The sequence below is a fragment of the Aspergillus tanneri genome (assembly GCF_003426965.1).
Source record: "Aspergillus tanneri strain NIH1004 chromosome Unknown AapTan_1_pilon_pilon_pilon, whole genome shotgun sequence".
NCBI classification, from domain to species: domain Eukaryota; kingdom Fungi; phylum Ascomycota; class Eurotiomycetes; order Eurotiales; family Aspergillaceae; genus Aspergillus; species Aspergillus tanneri.
In genome coordinates this window covers 3,588,015-3,603,908 of record NW_022984628.1, presented here as the reverse complement: position 1 = coordinate 3,603,908, position 15,894 = coordinate 3,588,015, and the positions used below count along the sequence as shown (strand labels likewise).

General features: G+C 48.1%; 5 protein-coding genes and 1 non-coding gene across 6 annotated transcripts; 3 read left to right on the top strand and 3 right to left on the bottom strand.

Moving 5' to 3' along the window:
- Nucleotides 1–1,209: 1,209 nt before the first annotated feature.
- Nucleotides 1,210–2,989, bottom strand: ATNIH1004_003178 (RING-H2 finger protein; the record flags this gene model as incomplete). Its single annotated transcript, XM_033567857.1, has 4 exons — nucleotides 1,210–1,567; nucleotides 1,624–2,173; nucleotides 2,228–2,654; nucleotides 2,717–2,989. 4 exons carry the CDS (start codon nucleotides 2,987–2,989, stop codon nucleotides 1,210–1,212), a joined length of 1,608 nt encoding a protein of 535 aa, XP_033429852.1.
- Nucleotides 2,990–8,023: 5,034 nt separating this feature from the next.
- ATNIH1004_003177 (uncharacterized protein) lies at nucleotides 8,024–10,265 on the top strand (the record flags this gene model as incomplete). The annotated part of the gene is made up of 3 exons (XM_033567856.1): nucleotides 8,024–8,130; nucleotides 8,369–8,687; nucleotides 8,742–10,265. 3 exons carry the CDS (start codon nucleotides 8,024–8,026, stop codon nucleotides 10,263–10,265), a joined length of 1,950 nt encoding a protein of 649 aa, XP_033429851.1.
- A 727-nt stretch (nucleotides 10,266–10,992) lies between these two features.
- ATNIH1004_003176 (phytanoyl-CoA dioxygenase family protein) lies at nucleotides 10,993–12,216 on the top strand (the record flags this gene model as incomplete). Its single annotated transcript, XM_033567855.1, has 1 exon — nucleotides 10,993–12,216. One exon carries the CDS (start codon nucleotides 10,993–10,995, stop codon nucleotides 12,214–12,216), a length of 1,224 nt encoding a protein of 407 aa, XP_033429850.1.
- A 392-nt stretch (nucleotides 12,217–12,608) lies between these two features.
- ATNIH1004_003175 lies at nucleotides 12,609–12,679 on the top strand. Its single transcript has one exon. It is a non-coding gene; the product is annotated as a tRNA-Gly (tRNA).
- Nucleotides 12,680–13,342: 663 nt separating this feature from the next.
- On the bottom strand, nucleotides 13,343–14,411 carry ATNIH1004_003174 (uncharacterized protein; the record flags this gene model as incomplete). The annotated part of the gene is made up of 5 exons (XM_033567854.1): nucleotides 13,343–13,378; nucleotides 13,425–13,731; nucleotides 13,834–13,973; nucleotides 14,121–14,258; nucleotides 14,331–14,411. The coding sequence occupies 5 exons, from the start codon at nucleotides 14,409–14,411 to the stop codon at nucleotides 13,343–13,345; spliced, it is 702 nt and encodes a 233-aa protein (XP_033429849.1).
- A 556-nt stretch (nucleotides 14,412–14,967) lies between these two features.
- On the bottom strand, nucleotides 14,968–15,863 carry ATNIH1004_003173 (uncharacterized protein; the record flags this gene model as incomplete). Its single annotated transcript, XM_033567853.1, has 4 exons — nucleotides 14,968–15,108; nucleotides 15,169–15,200; nucleotides 15,249–15,518; nucleotides 15,770–15,863. 4 exons carry the CDS (start codon nucleotides 15,861–15,863, stop codon nucleotides 14,968–14,970), a joined length of 537 nt encoding a protein of 178 aa, XP_033429848.1.
- Nucleotides 15,864–15,894: the final 31 nt, after the last annotated feature.

Here is a 15,894-nt window from a genome sequence, read left to right as displayed (position 1 = left end):
AGGAATTGCTGCTTGCGTTCACCGGGTGTCAAGAAAATAATCCCGCAGAATTGGAGGCAAATTGCCGCGCAAAGAGGGGAAAAGTTACCTAATTGATTGCTGGTGAGGGGAGACAAGAGCTGAGGGGATTCAGGGGAGACAAGAATAGAATTCTTGGAACCGTACTTCTGATATTTAAATAGGATCGATTCTGCATTCTCGACAAGCCGAGGAAGTAACCAAGCCGAAGGTTCGATCAGATGACGACATTCACATGTCTCCATTCATCCATCTGAGCGCATCGCTAGTTCTTCTAGATTTACAGCAACATGGCTACTATAGATCAACAATGTGTACTGTATTCATCCTCCAGTATCTTTCTACATACACACATTCTGAACGTGGATCCTGTTTGGTCGTCTAACTATCCTGCGGAGACTATTTACAGTTCTTGGATTACTCATCGTCCCAGGAATTGGAGATTCGAGAACATTTCCATTCCTCTTCCAGCACTTACGTACTCGTTTATTACTTCGTTGACATCCATTGATCTAATTACTCCATAAGTAAATCCACAGATTCACCCCAATCAGCTGATGCTGATTCATCCGTCTCCAGCCGCCGCCGTATAGTATTAGGTAATCTGGTGAATCCACCCGGAGTTCTTCCGAATGCGGTATTTTCTCTCACGTTCCAGGGGAGAAAAGAAAGAACAAAAAAATCGTAAACAAATAGATTGGACCAATGTTCCCGTCGAGATCTCAATGGAGTTATGTACACTAATTATCCCTCCATGATATACTGTGTAATGTAGGGAGTTGTGGAGGGCTTCCCCACGGGGTGTCTGGGCTTCGGGTAACTCACACGAAGCTCGCCGGATCCCGGAATCCACTTCATTGGGGATTTCCGACATTTCAAATAGCCTTACAGGTCCCAAAAAAAAAAAAAAAAAAAAAAAACCATAGAGGATGGAAGATTTGGATTGGTAGCCAGTATATTGTATGTATCAGGATCCTGCTATATACGAAATAGAAAAGTATCCTAGTAGCTGATAGGAGATATACAAATTGATCCAGCCAATTCAACCAGTCTTTTGCCTGCCTGTACATCCGAAACGCCGTGTATCCCGTCAATTCATCAATTCATCGCGGCAAACAGAAAGCCAAGCAGATATACTAATATATAATCAGCGCCATAGAGCAGCCCCAAGCCAACGCGATGCCGGTGTCCTTAAGATGCCCCACCATCCTCCCCGTGCGGCCGTGTCCGGATTCGGAATCGATCCTTTAGTCGCGTCGTCAGACGACTGCGCCGTCGTTGTCGCTCGTCGGCGTCCACGTGCTCCTCACTCTGGTTCGCTTCTTCTCGTACACTGCGGAGGGCAGCCAGCCGCTCCTCAACACTGGCATCGCGCATGCGACGCGCATTCAACGACCCGTGCAGATAGTTAGTCAACCGGCGGTGTGAGCGTTGATGCGACCCCTCAGCCGTCGGCTCGTGCATTCCCTCCTGGTGAGGATCCGTCTGATCCTCGCCCTCTCCCGGCTCCTGCTCACCCTCGGCTTGAGGGGGATGTAGGTCAATCCGACTGGAAGAAATTCGTGGTTAATGGACGTCTCAACGACAGCGGGGAATCAAACATACCATAGAGGACAAGTGCCCGACACATTCACCAGCCAGGGGTCGATACAATCCGGGTGGAACTGATGGTTGCAGGGGAGGACTCGCAGATCCTGCCCTTTCACGAAGTCATCTGTGCAAATGGGGCACATGTAGTTCGGGTGCTCTGTGGAGGTTTCGGGATCGGTGCCAGTTCGTTTCTCGGCGGTGGATTCGGGTGGAGAGTTAGGATTATTGGTTTGGGCTTGAGTATCGTTCGTAGTATCTTCCCCAGTTGTCGTGGTTTCCCGATCCTGCGGGGGCTGTCTCGTACCATCCTCGCGGTCGAGAGACATTTCCACGTCTCCCTTGACGGCATGTGCCATGGAGTCGTGGGCATCACCAAACTTCACGATCGGGATCGTCTCCAACATTGCCCTTGCTATCCCTCGGGCTCGACTCTGCCGTGGTCGTCCGGCCGTATATCGTGGCCCATAGCGCTCCGGGTGTCGGTGGGCCCGCACTGCTCCGGTAATGATGATGGCTAAGAAAAGGGCGGTAATGATACCCGTAATGCTATATAAAATAATCATAGCTACCAGAGTCATTAGACAAGTTGTCAAAAGACAGAGAGAGAGAGAATACATACCCGTATTCGGATTGTCTGTCGCACCTCCCGAACCAGACATCGGGGGAGTCCCAGTCATGGTAGATGACATTTTCGACGCTACAATCTCTACACTTCCGTTAGACTCCGATGTTTCGTTCCCTTTGGTCGAGCGGAGTCCAGTCTTGAGTTGACTGGAGGAGTCTGCATTCAACAATGTAAATATGTTGTTATACTGGCTAAAACCCGCCTCATTGGTGGCGATATTGCAGTGCTGTACTTCAGTACTATACAGGATGATCGCCGACGGCCGTTGCTTGGAAGAGATGACGTTCTCAAAGGTCGAACTGGCATCCAAGTTCCCGGGATAGGCGGACTTGTCGCAAGTGATGAAGGCGATTTCACTGCTATTTAATTGACGGGAGTTTGCAGCGTCGACATCCACCAGATCTCCGCTGACACTGAATTCCTGCATCGATGGTTAGCTAGGTTTGTGCACACAGAGCCCGGGCCAGACCAGGTAGGACTAACCGATAGTTCAGTTCTATCTAGATTGACCAAAGCCCCAGTCAAAGGAGCGAGGGTTTTATTATCAGGTAGATGGACCGAGGCACTCTGCAAGTAGAATCGCACTTGACCGGTCCAGGACAGGTCCTCGGAGTTGTTGGATGGCACCACAGTCCAGCCGGTCGGGTTTGCCGCGTGGACGATGGAGGAGAGCGCGAACAAGCAAAATAGGAAAGGAAAGGAAAGAAAGGGAAAGGGAAAGGAAAAAGGAGATGGCGGTTCTTGCCCGGGCCCCATGGAAGACAAAGCCAAGCTGAATCCCCCACGATGACGAGGCTTACGGAGTTGGCGGAAGATGTGGGAGAGTGCGGAAGATCATTAGTAACGGATCTTCACCGGGGAGGAAAGGACAGCCCAGGGTAGGAACAGGAGAAAAAATGAAATAAAATTATGGAGACGAGAATAAGGGAATAAGGGAAAACGACAGTGCATTAACTCCTGATATCACGGTGCAGGTCGATCCGAAGCGGCTACAATTTTGATGCGATCGCCAACGGGAATTGATTGGAAGGATCGTGTGGTGGGTTGGCAGAAACCAAGGATCAAGTCCACGGCTGGCGCTGCAATTATGAGTGGGTTAAGTCTCAGAGATGATTAGTAGACGATACGCTCACCCAACCGCCGAGGCAGTGGAGAGGACGAGGTTTCCAGAGTTCCACGTTGTAGGATTATAGCACACAGTCCTGATTGTTGATAGCCTTGGTGTTGACGTTGTGGGTGTAAAAGCCGATTGATGCAGCAGTGGCGGCGGTGGCGATGGTAGATGGGATGACGACGACAAAAATCCTCAGAAGGGAAAGAAAGATGAGGGAGAGAGTTTAAGGGAGTCCGCAAGAACAGGCGATACGGAGTCCGGAATGGGAAGAAAGAAGAGAAAGCGGACAAGAAGAGATAGTCAAGCGAAGTGGAGAGATGAATGGTTGTTAATGTGATAATGATGATGATGATAATGATAATGATGATGCTGATAATAATAATGATTAGTATGGCTTATTTATGAATTACAATAACATTGGAACATGACCATGGTGATGATCATTACATACATGAAATTAATTAGGACGGTCGGGGGCGGTGCGATCCCCAACAGAAATAGGACAACGACAAGCGGCCGAAACCGATCTACAGTCTCGAACATTGGATTGATCAGCATATGTTCACTGGTATCAAGTCTTCATCCACTTCATCTCTACCGCGCCAATTAATAGGATGAAAGCAACCACTGTAATTCTTTATCCAGTCTCCTTAAGGAGTACCTGCTCCAAGATCCAACCTACCTGAAATCATTCATGGATACGGAGTACACTATATAGAACAACAAATATGGCCGCCGTGCGGGGTCAACCCGTAGGTCCAGCTGGCATTAGTTGTGAGGCGATCTTCCTCGTTGCCATTTAGTCTGTTAAATTCATCCATTCATTAATAGCCATCACTCAGGTCTCCCATCCTTTCGTGCGATCAAAGGTGCGTCAAGGCACCTGATCACTCCTATTATCCCATTGCGTCATGCACTGAACTCTGTTTGCATCTCAGTACCATGGGTACCCTTCGACAGCAATATATGCCCGTCGTCTCTGCCTCGAATCGGAGCTGTTTTTATTGATTGGCATGCAACTCTCTCTTTCTCACACACACACACACAGAGAGAGAGAGAGAGAGAGAGATGATGAGAGTATGTGAGGAGATTCAATTCCGAATCTTCCATTTTCCCCGGAGAAACGTCTTCGGCCATAAGGCAGCTGACGATTCTCCGCGCTCTTCCATGTGGAGGCTCCGGAATCGGAGCACCCACCCATATCGGCTTATTCGACCCGTTCGCATAACGCGATTCAAGCCATCATTTTAGACTCTGCCACCGTTCCAACCATCCCGGGTCTATTTTATTTTTGGAAAGTGAACGATACTCCCGGTGTAGAGTTTAGACTAGATAGACATGGTCGGGTTCGGGCTAAATATGTCATACACGGGATTCGTTTGCCGTTGCGTGCAAACGGTCTAGTATAGAATAATCTGTTGAGGATTATGAAATCTGTGGAGGTTTGAATTGACTCCTGCCTGTGTCAGTTAACAGGGAGATCCCGCCTCCTTGGAAGGGGAAATGAGTCAAATAATGAACAGAAGAAAACATAACCTCTGAAGTGACATTCCTCTCCCTCCACGTAAGATATGCACCTACACGGCCCTTCTCTTTCCTATCCCGAATCCCTTTCTCTGAACAAGCAGGGTTTTACCCGACGTTATTTGGGGGAGAGGAGAGTGGGTGGACAGGCGACTTTGCTCGGACGTAAAACGCATAGCTTTTGCGAACTATGTTAGAGGGACATTTCCTTGGAGATTTAGAGTCCACTAGTACCCCCAAACATGTGTGACCCATTCCTGCACCGCCTGCATCCTGTCCAACCGCATCCCATACAACCCCGGAAAGCCAAAGCTTGGCGAGGTCGTTTGGCAGCCTAGTGATAGGAGCTGAAAGAAAAAGGAATGCAAGGAGTAAGGAGCACCCACCCACTTGGGCATCGAATGGCTAGCCTCCTTGTAGGGCTTTGATAGCTATCGCAGATGCTTTATTTAAAAGGTATGCTACCCACTGTGTACTGGGGTCAACCCTATTGGGCTGATTCCAATCATGAACTAATTAGAGCGTGCATCGTCCATATAAACTCCAAATTCCAAATCTGTGTGTGAACGCTAGATTTCACTACCGTATTTGAGCTTTGTCTCCAATCTATTTAGGAATGCCACTCTAACAGACTATAGAAAGCGGTTAGTTCCCATGTATGGGCTAGACGTATACATATGAACGCAGGTCATCTGCACACATAATCTATCTGAAATGTTCCAGGGGAAGCTCGAAGTTGTGCCTAGATGACTGGAAGGGTTTGCCCTGCTGTACAGCGTCGCTAAGATATCCTGTACCACATACCTATCCTGTGGATTGAACCTTGTGATATGGAACCTTGATTATAGTTTCAGTTTCATGGTATGCTTATTTCCAAGGCTAAACAAGGCAGTTAGAGTGAAGAAAACTCACCACTAGGATTAACCGGAAAAACCTTGAACATACTCCCGTCCGTACTTTGACATTTTCAATTTAGAACTAGGTTTATAAATAGCATGGAAAAACTGCAAAATTGATGCTGCGCCAGCTGCCGGTACCAAACATCTCCAGTGGTCTAGCCATGGATACGTCAAGATCAGATGGATGGACTCCATCAGATGACGATGATTGGCGGTCGGCCAGGCCTCGACTCTGCCGTGACAGCAACACTTGGTCCGTGTGTTTAAGTCTGCATGGAGCAAGTCGACTTTCTGTAAAAAAAAAATAAAATAAAATAAATGGGTACTCGATGGAACGTGTTGCCGCCAATCCTCTGGAATCCATGCCACCGTATTATTTCGCGATATTAGTATTGAAACTGAACCTTCTAGAGCCGATGGTGAGTAGTTGGAGCTTCATATCAAACCATACTAAGTAACAGGTAAGAAAGGGAGTACTGGATGCATAATCTGCTCACTATCAAGTACCTATGCGAGTTGTCTTTTGGCACTCCGCATATGATGATGTGATGTTGAAGCTCCATGAAGCCCTTGGCCTGTCAAGATATATATGGCTATCCTGAGACAAACCAGGAATAATGGGCCAAAATAAAAAGAAAAAACATCATAGCAATAATAATTGTGTATCTGTCCATGCACACGAACAGAGAGAAGCCTGTGCAAATGATCAGAGACAAAATCTGGTAATGCTGGCTTTGTTTATTTGATAGACATTATAGGTACTAGATCATCCGGCTTACCTCCAAACGGGGACCTTGGCTGGTGACTATGTCAGATGCCAAAGTCCCCTGGAAAGAAAACAAGTATGACAACCAGTCATTCCTGAGCTCTTTAGGGAGGGTGGAAAATATTTTTTTTAATATTTTTTTTGTTTCCTCCCTCTTTCTCTTATTATCTACGCAAGCAGGTATGAAGAAGGAATGGAAACTATAATAACCCACTAAACCCAGCGAAACCAACGTTATCCAAAACCCAGGAAATCTGGTTGCTGTAAAGTACGGACCATGGAATTGAATCCTAGCTCCGGGTAATGAAACATGAACCCAGATAACACAGTAAAAAGCAATGAAAAGTAACGCCATTCCAGGTCGAACCAAAATAGCAGCCCTACACCCCCCTCCCAATAGGCTACGAGGGTCTGGAATACTTATCCTGCGGAGCATCCCCGCTTTGATTCGAGGCCTCGGCCAAGGGATCCACCGCCAATGGATCGCTAATTGGCCCGATGGCCCAAGGAGGTGCTAGGTTCCCTATTGAGGGTGTAGGTGTTTCTTACCATTACAGGGCCGAGGCTCCCATCGACTGAAGAGTCTACTACCTAAAAGGACGAGCCACTGCGTGGTTCAGAAGTCCGTGGCCGCAAGAACAAAAGCAGGGACGCCTCCTCCAGATATGGATTCGTAAATAAAGCAAATCCCAGAAGTCAATAATAGGAGGACAAGGCACACCGACAGGAACCCAAATGGAATTAGAGAATCCCTTAATCGATTGAAAAAGAAAAAAAATGAAGGCGAGACATCCACGCTCCACAAAAAAATTAAAAAAATAAAATTTCCCAAAAAAAAAACCAAGAATATTAATTTGAGGGGGAAAGATTCTCTTTTTTTTTTTTTTTTTTTTGTTGGAGGCACCTACGAACGAGGGAAGAGTCTCGACTAAAAATTAAAAAAAAAGATTGCTTGTTGCGACTCTTTACCTACCTGCTTTCTACCTATCTTTTTCTACCTATCCTTTACTGGTGATGCTTTTTCTCTTCATCCCCTCTGCTTCTTTTACTCCTTTCTACCAACCTCAGGATGCCAAATTAGAAACCATGATGTTTCTACCTTAGCGGGGCCACCCGGTTCAACGAAATCCACCATGCAACGACACTCGACGAGGGCCTGATAAAGATAAATAATCCAATAACACGACCAAGAATCAGAACGAGGAACTTTTTCGTGGCCGACAAGCAGATCCTTCAACACATTCAACATCAATCCCATTCATTCGTATTCATTCTCCGCTCGTTCATTCATTCATCAATTACCCCCTCGCTGGGCCAACCCGTCTGTCTACTGGCACTCTTCTTACCATTTCAACATCTGCCTTCGATTTCCCGACCGAGCCCCCTGATATGAGCGCTTCGATGTCCTCGCCCTGCATTTCCACCCTTTACATACTTTTACTACCACTGCCAACAAGTAAGAGTTGCCGCTTTGACTCTGCGCCACAATGTCTCCTCAGTCCCTTGCCGTCCCATCGGCCCCTCCACCATCCGAGGACGATCAATTCACGAGCAGTGTTTGGAGAAAGCGATATGACAAGAGGCCTCTCTCCTCGTGAGTACCAGTTCATTTTTTTTTTTCTTTTTTTTTTTTGGATTTCGTGCTTGCATTCCTTTCTTCGATCTATTCTCTTTTCACCCTTCATGTTGATTCGTCCCTTGTCGTACTGTTCACTTCATATGCCTACGGATGATCTACATCCCTCCAGATATCTAGTTTACCCTCTGCTTGATTAATTGCGGACCAAACCCATCTGCTTTTCTGGGCGCTGTGATGGCTAATGTTCCCACAGAAACGCCGTAGTTGCCATTCTCGACGTCGAATACAACGAACTAGCCCAGTCCTGGAAACGGTTTCAAGACAGCCTCCCTTCCGAAGATCACGTTGAATTCCAGGAACGCGCACAAATTGCCGAAGATGTCTTCCGAGTGGTGCAGAATGTACAGACTGTATGGATGTCCAGCTCCAAGCAACGATTATTTATGCGCTCGATGGCCCTTTGTGACAAGTTCTTATCCACATTGGATCCACATTCCATGCTTTTAGTGGCTCTTCCGAAGAATGAGTTCTACGTATCTCTCTTCTATGGCGTTTTGCAGTCCATCCTGAAGGTGGTCATCTTGTTCCTAGGAATGATTGCTGGCATGGCTAACCTTGCCAGCTAGGCTTCTGCAAACTATCCAAGACTCGCGGAGGGTCTCATCAAAATACTTGTCCAGATGAATCAGTCGATTTGCTTTCAAGAAGGAGGGAACAACTCGCTTCTTTCAAAAGACTCAATCCATTCAGTTGCCCGGTTCTATTCGCTAATCTTTTTCCTGTTGGGGGAGCTGATGGACTGGTATGTGAGAAGCTCTAAGTGTCGACAGCTGAAGAGTCTTAATCAAGACATATACTCGGATTTCCGTGGGCTTGTTTGGAGTATTCGACGCAGTGCAAATGATATTGTTCGTGGATTCCCTGACGAGATGGATTTGGATGATACCGATTATGAAAACCGACGAAATCTCATGCAGAATAGCGACCTATTATTGTGGGAGGAGGCCAGATTGAGCCAAATCGGCTTGCAAAAATTGGACCGTCGACTTGCTGCACAAAATGCCATGACTCGTCAACTGATCTGGGAAATCCAACATAATGCGTCAGAGCGTCTCAAGATGAATAAAGAAAGAGAGATACTTCTTTCACAAATGCTGAATTCCGTAAGCCAGCGGATGCGCCCGGTTAGCCAGCAAAGCAGTGGCATCGCCTGCTTGACTACAACTGCTGCGCAGGATTTAGGTATGCAGGAAGGTTACCTTGGGCTAGAGGAGCCGTTGGAACTAACACTACCATTCGCGCAAGACACATCCAGGTTCAAGTGGTCCCAGGGGTTCAAACATAAGTATACCCGGGTTGAACTGCAGTTCGCTTCCAAACATCTTCAAGACTTCTTCAACTGCGATGATCAAGTGGCTGATTTTGAGCCCGATATGACCGTGATTGCTGAAGACAGCCTAACAGCCTCTTTGCACCACTGGGCAACCAGCGCTCATTCCCAAGCTCTCGCCGTTGGCGGTTCGCCATCTACAGGTTTCCTAAGTCCAGTTGCTCTCGTATCCGCCTGTTACGCCTGTTTTTCTCGGCAAGCCAAACTGCCAGTAATCTCCCACTTCTGTTCCCTTCCACCGAAAGCAAGAGAGGGAATGACGCTCTTCGAACAAGGCCTCATAGCGTTGACCTATAGTTTGATCCGACAATTAATCGACTATCTGCCACCCGTATTGGTAGGCCATACAGCTTGCAACCTAAGCGCGGAGCGGTTTAGCCCTTTGGATGGCACTATGACGTCCTGGAAGGAGGTTCTCTCGCTAATCGATATACTCTTGCACTACGCCCCACCCCTCGTTGTGTGCGTGATCGACGGTTTAGACGTTATTCAGGATGCATCCACAGATCAGCATATTCGGTCTCTCGTTCGAACTCTCCTGACCCATACTCGACATCAAGCAGCTCGGATGCCGGACGGGAGTGAGAGTCAAAGTGTGTTGCTAAAAGTCTTATTCACCGTTGCTGGACGACCGAGTTCGCTCGTGGAGACGCTATCTGAGAATCAGCTCATCTTGAGCGAGTCGAATAAAAATGACGACGTAGCTGCCGTGGATCAAACCCTGAACCCCGATGTTGGGGTTGTTATGATGAATGCATGAATGACCAACAAGTTGGCAAGCGAATACATTTTACCTTCTTGTTTTTATTTTTTTTTTTATGTGGGGGAGAAAGTTCGGGATCTTAATAGAATTCTGCACTGACCGGGGTTTTCTTTTAAATACAATTTTGATTTGCAGAGATGCGGATATTGTGTCATATACTATCCTTAGCAATCTCTCCATTTGTTTTCTCTGATTTTGTTCACCATCGTCTTCATTCCGCCTCCGTGATCCTCTACTATTTCTGTTCTGGGGGCACACTCCATTTTTATGCTGTCCGGATGGCCCAGTCACTCTACATTTCTTGTATGTACCGATTTGGATCACACTTTGGGCCGGGATACGATGGCTCCCAGGCCCTCCTGGCACAATTACCTGTATATGTGTATTAATAACCTGATGATTATGACGAAGCATACGGGAGATATGTTCCCCATCTTTGAATGATTCAACGTTGGCGTCTCCGGATATAGGTTTCCGACTGCACGTGGCCAACACAGTCTGGATGGCTTCGGGATATTTTTTCCTCGTGGTTGTGCCTCCAGTCCCAACTGATACCCTAACTCGTACCCCACGTTCCATAGTCTGTCCTTCCTGTCTTCGAGGTTCATTCACCTTGTCCTCGGGATTTTCTTCCGTCGCTAGCATATATATAGACCTCAAACCTCCACGGGTACTTGATCCGGTGAATCCACGGTATTCTGAGCTGCTCGTCAGATCAAACACTATGGCCCTATCAAATGGGTCGTCCAGAGCCGTGCATAGGCGGCTATTCCATCCACAGTCTATCCAGCTGGAGGAATTTAAGAAGATCTGCTCCCAGACTACAGATAAAGTGACATATTCTTTGGCATCATCTGTGGAAAAAGAAATTCCTATCTACAATGCTTCGACACTGGATCCCCTAGATCCCGACTTGGCCGACCGTCTGCAGGACGAATGGCATCACGCCCTCAACTCGGGACCAGGGGTCTTCGTGCTAAAAGGCATGTACCATCCCTGTCGATACGAAAAGACACTGTCATCCACCAATAACGCATTCCAGAGGATTATTGAGCATGAACGTCAATCCTCTAGAGTTGTCAAAGGCGACCACTTTGCTACGAGCGGCAAAAACGACCGCATCTGGAACTCATTCAGCAAGCACGCCAAAGAGGACCCCTCTTCCTTCATCGACTACTACTCCAACCCGTGGCTGCGCCTGGTCTGCGAGAGCTGGCTGGGCCCTGTCTACCGCGTGACAGCACAAGTCAACGTCGTCAAACCTGGCGGTGCGGCCCAGGAAAGCCACCGCGACTACCACCTTGGGTTCCAGGAGGTGGACCGCTGCGCCGCCTTCCCGCGCAGCATCCAACTTACGAGTCAGTACCTCACGCTTCAGGGGGCCGTGGCACACAGCGACATGCCCGAGCGAAGTGGGCCGACACGGTTCCTCCCCTTCAGCCAAACATACGAAGCGGGGTATCTCGCCTGGCGACGGGAGGAGTTCCGGGCCTATTTTAAAGAGAACTACACCGCACTACCGCTGGCATTGGGTGACGGGCTTTTTTTTAACCCAGCCGTTTTCCACGCAGCGGGAGAAAATGAGATGGACGCAGTAGTGAGCGATGGGGGGTTCCATCGTAGGGCAAACCTGCTGCAAATCAGCAGCGGGCTGGGCAAGACGATGGAGACTATCGACACGGTTCCGATTGTAGACCTGTGCTGGGAGGGTATGGTCGAGCGGTACCATGCGTCGGGTAACGTGTTGGACGCTGCGATGGAGGCGTTCGTCCTCGCAGTTGCGGATGGGTATCCATTCCCGACAAATCTGGACCGTCGGCCTCCAGCACCCAGCGGCATGGCGCCGGAGAGTGAGCAGGAGATTATAAGACGAGGTTTGAAAGAGGGATGGGGCCGAGAGCGGGTGGTTGAAGAGTTGAAACGCATGAAATTGGATTCCTGTGCCTGATGTGACTCTGACTGACTCGTCGTGATACAGTGCAGTACGCTCGTGCATGTTTGTTTGCTTGGTTGAATCTGAGCAAATCCTGCATGTGCCTGTCCTCTGCAATCACTCTGTGCTTCCAACCGATGATAGGACCCCATTGGTGGATAGATGCGAGTCTAGATCGCAGGATCTGGCTATGCAGTACGACGCGTGGCAATTATATGACTGATATGTACCATACTGTCCACCGTGACCTAGACTGTACTCTGTACAGTGGTACACTGTATGCACCTTCGATTCTAGCAGTTTCTGGATCAGCAATAGAGACAGCACATCCTTACGATCTATGCTCATCGTCACTTGTTTAATTTTTCCCTTCATATTACATTAAATATCGAAGTTACATATGAATAGCATCATTGGTCTAGTGGTAGAATTCATCGTTGCCATCGATGAGGCCCGTGTTCGATTCACGGATGATGCAATTTTTTTATGAACATTTTTGATTTTTTGATTTTTTTTCTTTCCGTTTCATTTTATTTGAACAAACATTACAACGAGTATAATACTGCTATGTTTATTTCGAGGTCGATTTTGTGTTTGTTGCTTATTACTATACTATAATCCCATTGACGAAGGATATATATTTTGTAGAGTGAGACAAATGTCCAAAATGTTGGGCACGTTTATTACTCTTTTTTTAGATTGGTAATGTCTACTGATTAGCACGGAGTAGCCTATATTTAAACCGCATACTTTATTCTAGTTACTTACTTATTAATATTTATTTATTCATTTGAAATATATATATTTTTTTTTAAAAAAAAAACGACTCTAGCTAAAAACAATCTCCATAGGACGGTTGAATATATACCGAGACTAGGTAGGATGATATCAAATCCACATGAGCAGGTGCGGTGCAGTAAATGAGACTGGTTTACCTCTTCACTATTGTGGGAAACAACAATTTCAATTTGTCCAGTCCACGACCCATTCACCTGGCTAAGTTCCACTTGCACTCGAATCCCATGCAAAGGTATTTTGTCCTCACCCAGACTATCATCCTCTGCGCTCTCTTTCCTAGACCCTGGACTCAACACATTCGTCACCATATGGACATAGTCATAATCCGGTCTCAGTGACGCATCTAACTGGCTCGGTATGCCCCCGTCTTGTCCTGGTTCTGAATGATTAGGTAAATAGTAGAACGAGTGTCGCTTTCCACGTACGCCACAGTGCCCTCCCATGTTGACAGGGGAGTTGTCCCCGAGTGGTACGCCGTAATTGGAGTCAAGCTGGCTGCCTTGAGAAAACGGTATGGATCGACTTCGGATGAGAGCCGGCAGAGTGCCCCTGATTCGTAGGATCCGGGTTGCCAGCTGCAGTGCGGGCCGTAGTGTCGGGAGAAACGCGGATATAATACCTGTGGACGCTTCGATGGCGGTCCATCCCACCGTGGGAGCGAGAGTGTATGCTGAGTTGGCAGGGTTGTAGGAGAAGAGAACCGTGAATTGGTAGGCAGACGCAAAAATAACACTGGAGCAGTGTTAATGGAACTTGCATTGCACGAATAACGAAGCGGAGGGACATACAAGAACCCCAACCAAAAAGCAAAAGTGAGGGGCCATTTTCTCCGACCGCCGCAGCTGCAGCTTCCATACCTGCGGGATTGGAAGCACCAAGATTGCCAGATCAGTGAGGATAGTCGACGCAGCGTTGGCAATCCAAGTGGTGACCTGGTCGATACATCGGCCCGGGATATCTGGATACCAGAGTTTCTGGGCGGGCACACGGATAAAGATAAATAAGGTGATTCAGATGACCCGACGGATAACAAAGCCACCGATAATGTACGCCCATCGTTAGAAAAGGGGAAACCGGAAGATCCGGTAGCACATCAGGAGTATGCCGAGCTTGGTCCAAACCAGGTTGAACATGTACAGGATGTTGGCGACGAGGAGAAATTTGGCGATCATCACGAGGTTGGCTGCAGGGGCGGTGTGGAGGCCCATGCCTTCCTGGACCATGGCAAAGATGAAACCGACGACGACAATGTTCCAACCCTGATCGGGATTTCAGCTATCAAATCCCGACATCAAGCAGTAAGAGACTTGGGCATGTATGTATGAACTCACCATCGACCAGATAATCATCCAATCATCCCACAACAGCTTTCGCTTCCGTTCATAGCGTGCCACCACGCGAAGGACGGCCATAAACGCCAGCACCGTGAGGGAGATAGTGGTGGCCGTCACTCAAGGCTGGAAATTGCGTGAATCATCTTCCATTGGTGATCAGCTTCGATACGGGAGGAAGAAGATGAAGAGCAAAAAGCCATGGGATGGAGGAAGGCAAATATGGAAAACCCGGGGGGATCTTAAGCCAATGACGATCATTTCGTTTTCTCCTTTGCCGGCTTGGTAATGGTGCCTGGTCTTGTCGAGCGGCATTGCATGGCCTCTTGCTTTATGAGTCTGCAAGTCTGTCTTCGAGAATCGAATCACTTACCGTCTGATATACTCTTCTTCTGGCTTCTGATTGCCTGGAGAGAGGCGTCCTTGACGTGAGACTCCACTCCCCATGTCTGCCAAATGATCCACAGGATCCACCAAATACTTTTGTCAGGATTCCCCCAAGTGGCGTTTCTGAATATCTTGCCTCGAGACAGTTGGGCATGACTAGTCGGTGGGCTAGGACTGGCTAAGTGCCGTAGGGCCAAATAAAGTCGTATCCATTTCATTCGCGGTGATAATAATGCTGGCTATTATTTATCTATACTGAGCTGGGCTGACGGCTGTCGGACCTCCCAACGGGTTGGCCCTCAATCATGGTGAGTTTGGCCTCCTTGGATGAGGTAAACAGTTGAATCTGTTCCTTTGGAACGGTGGTTCCAAACGGCATGTCCTCCGTTCCCTAAAAGGATTGTATATTAACACTATCCTGCCCCAGAGGGCACAAAACACGTAGACTCACCTGTAACCAGTAGACCGGACATGTGATGTTCCCTTAGTCGCAGTAGTAGTCCATCTCGCTCCAACAGAGCACCGCCATACGCGCCTTCCTCCGACCCTCGTCGCCCTTGTATACGTCCTTCAAGATCCTTGTCCAGTACCCACTAGATTCAGTCGTCGCCGCGGCCCCGAAGCCAATCCCTCCCACCATAACACACCATACATCATCTATGACGAAATCCGGGGCGCTGACGCGCTCGTCCAGTTTTCGTAGAAGGGCGTGAGAATGGGCGACGGATCCCAACACCCCTTTGATCGTGAGTCTGTGGACTCGCAGTCCATCGAGGTACCGAGGGGCATGAGGCCGAGAATCTGCAGCCACGGCGAGCAGACAAGAATTGGTCAGCAATCACTACGGACAGTTTCAGTGGGCACTGTATTCTAGTATGTATTCTAGCACCCTACTCTGTCTGGAGCCAACAAAGCCATCCGAGTCACGATCCAGCCACCCTGACTCGTTTCCAAAGCAAATGCTCACTGAATACCAAGGTGGTCCATCACCTATAATACCATGATGGCTGAATCCCAGTAGGTAAAATGATCGGACGGGGAGCTGGTTGCACCATGGCCCAGAGGTTCGATAGCCAGCAGATTCATCGCATCGGTTAGATGGGCGCTGTTGAACTGGTCATGGTAGAGCGAGACAGTCATGCGCATGGAGTTGACAAGAACACATGTCGGCCTGGAA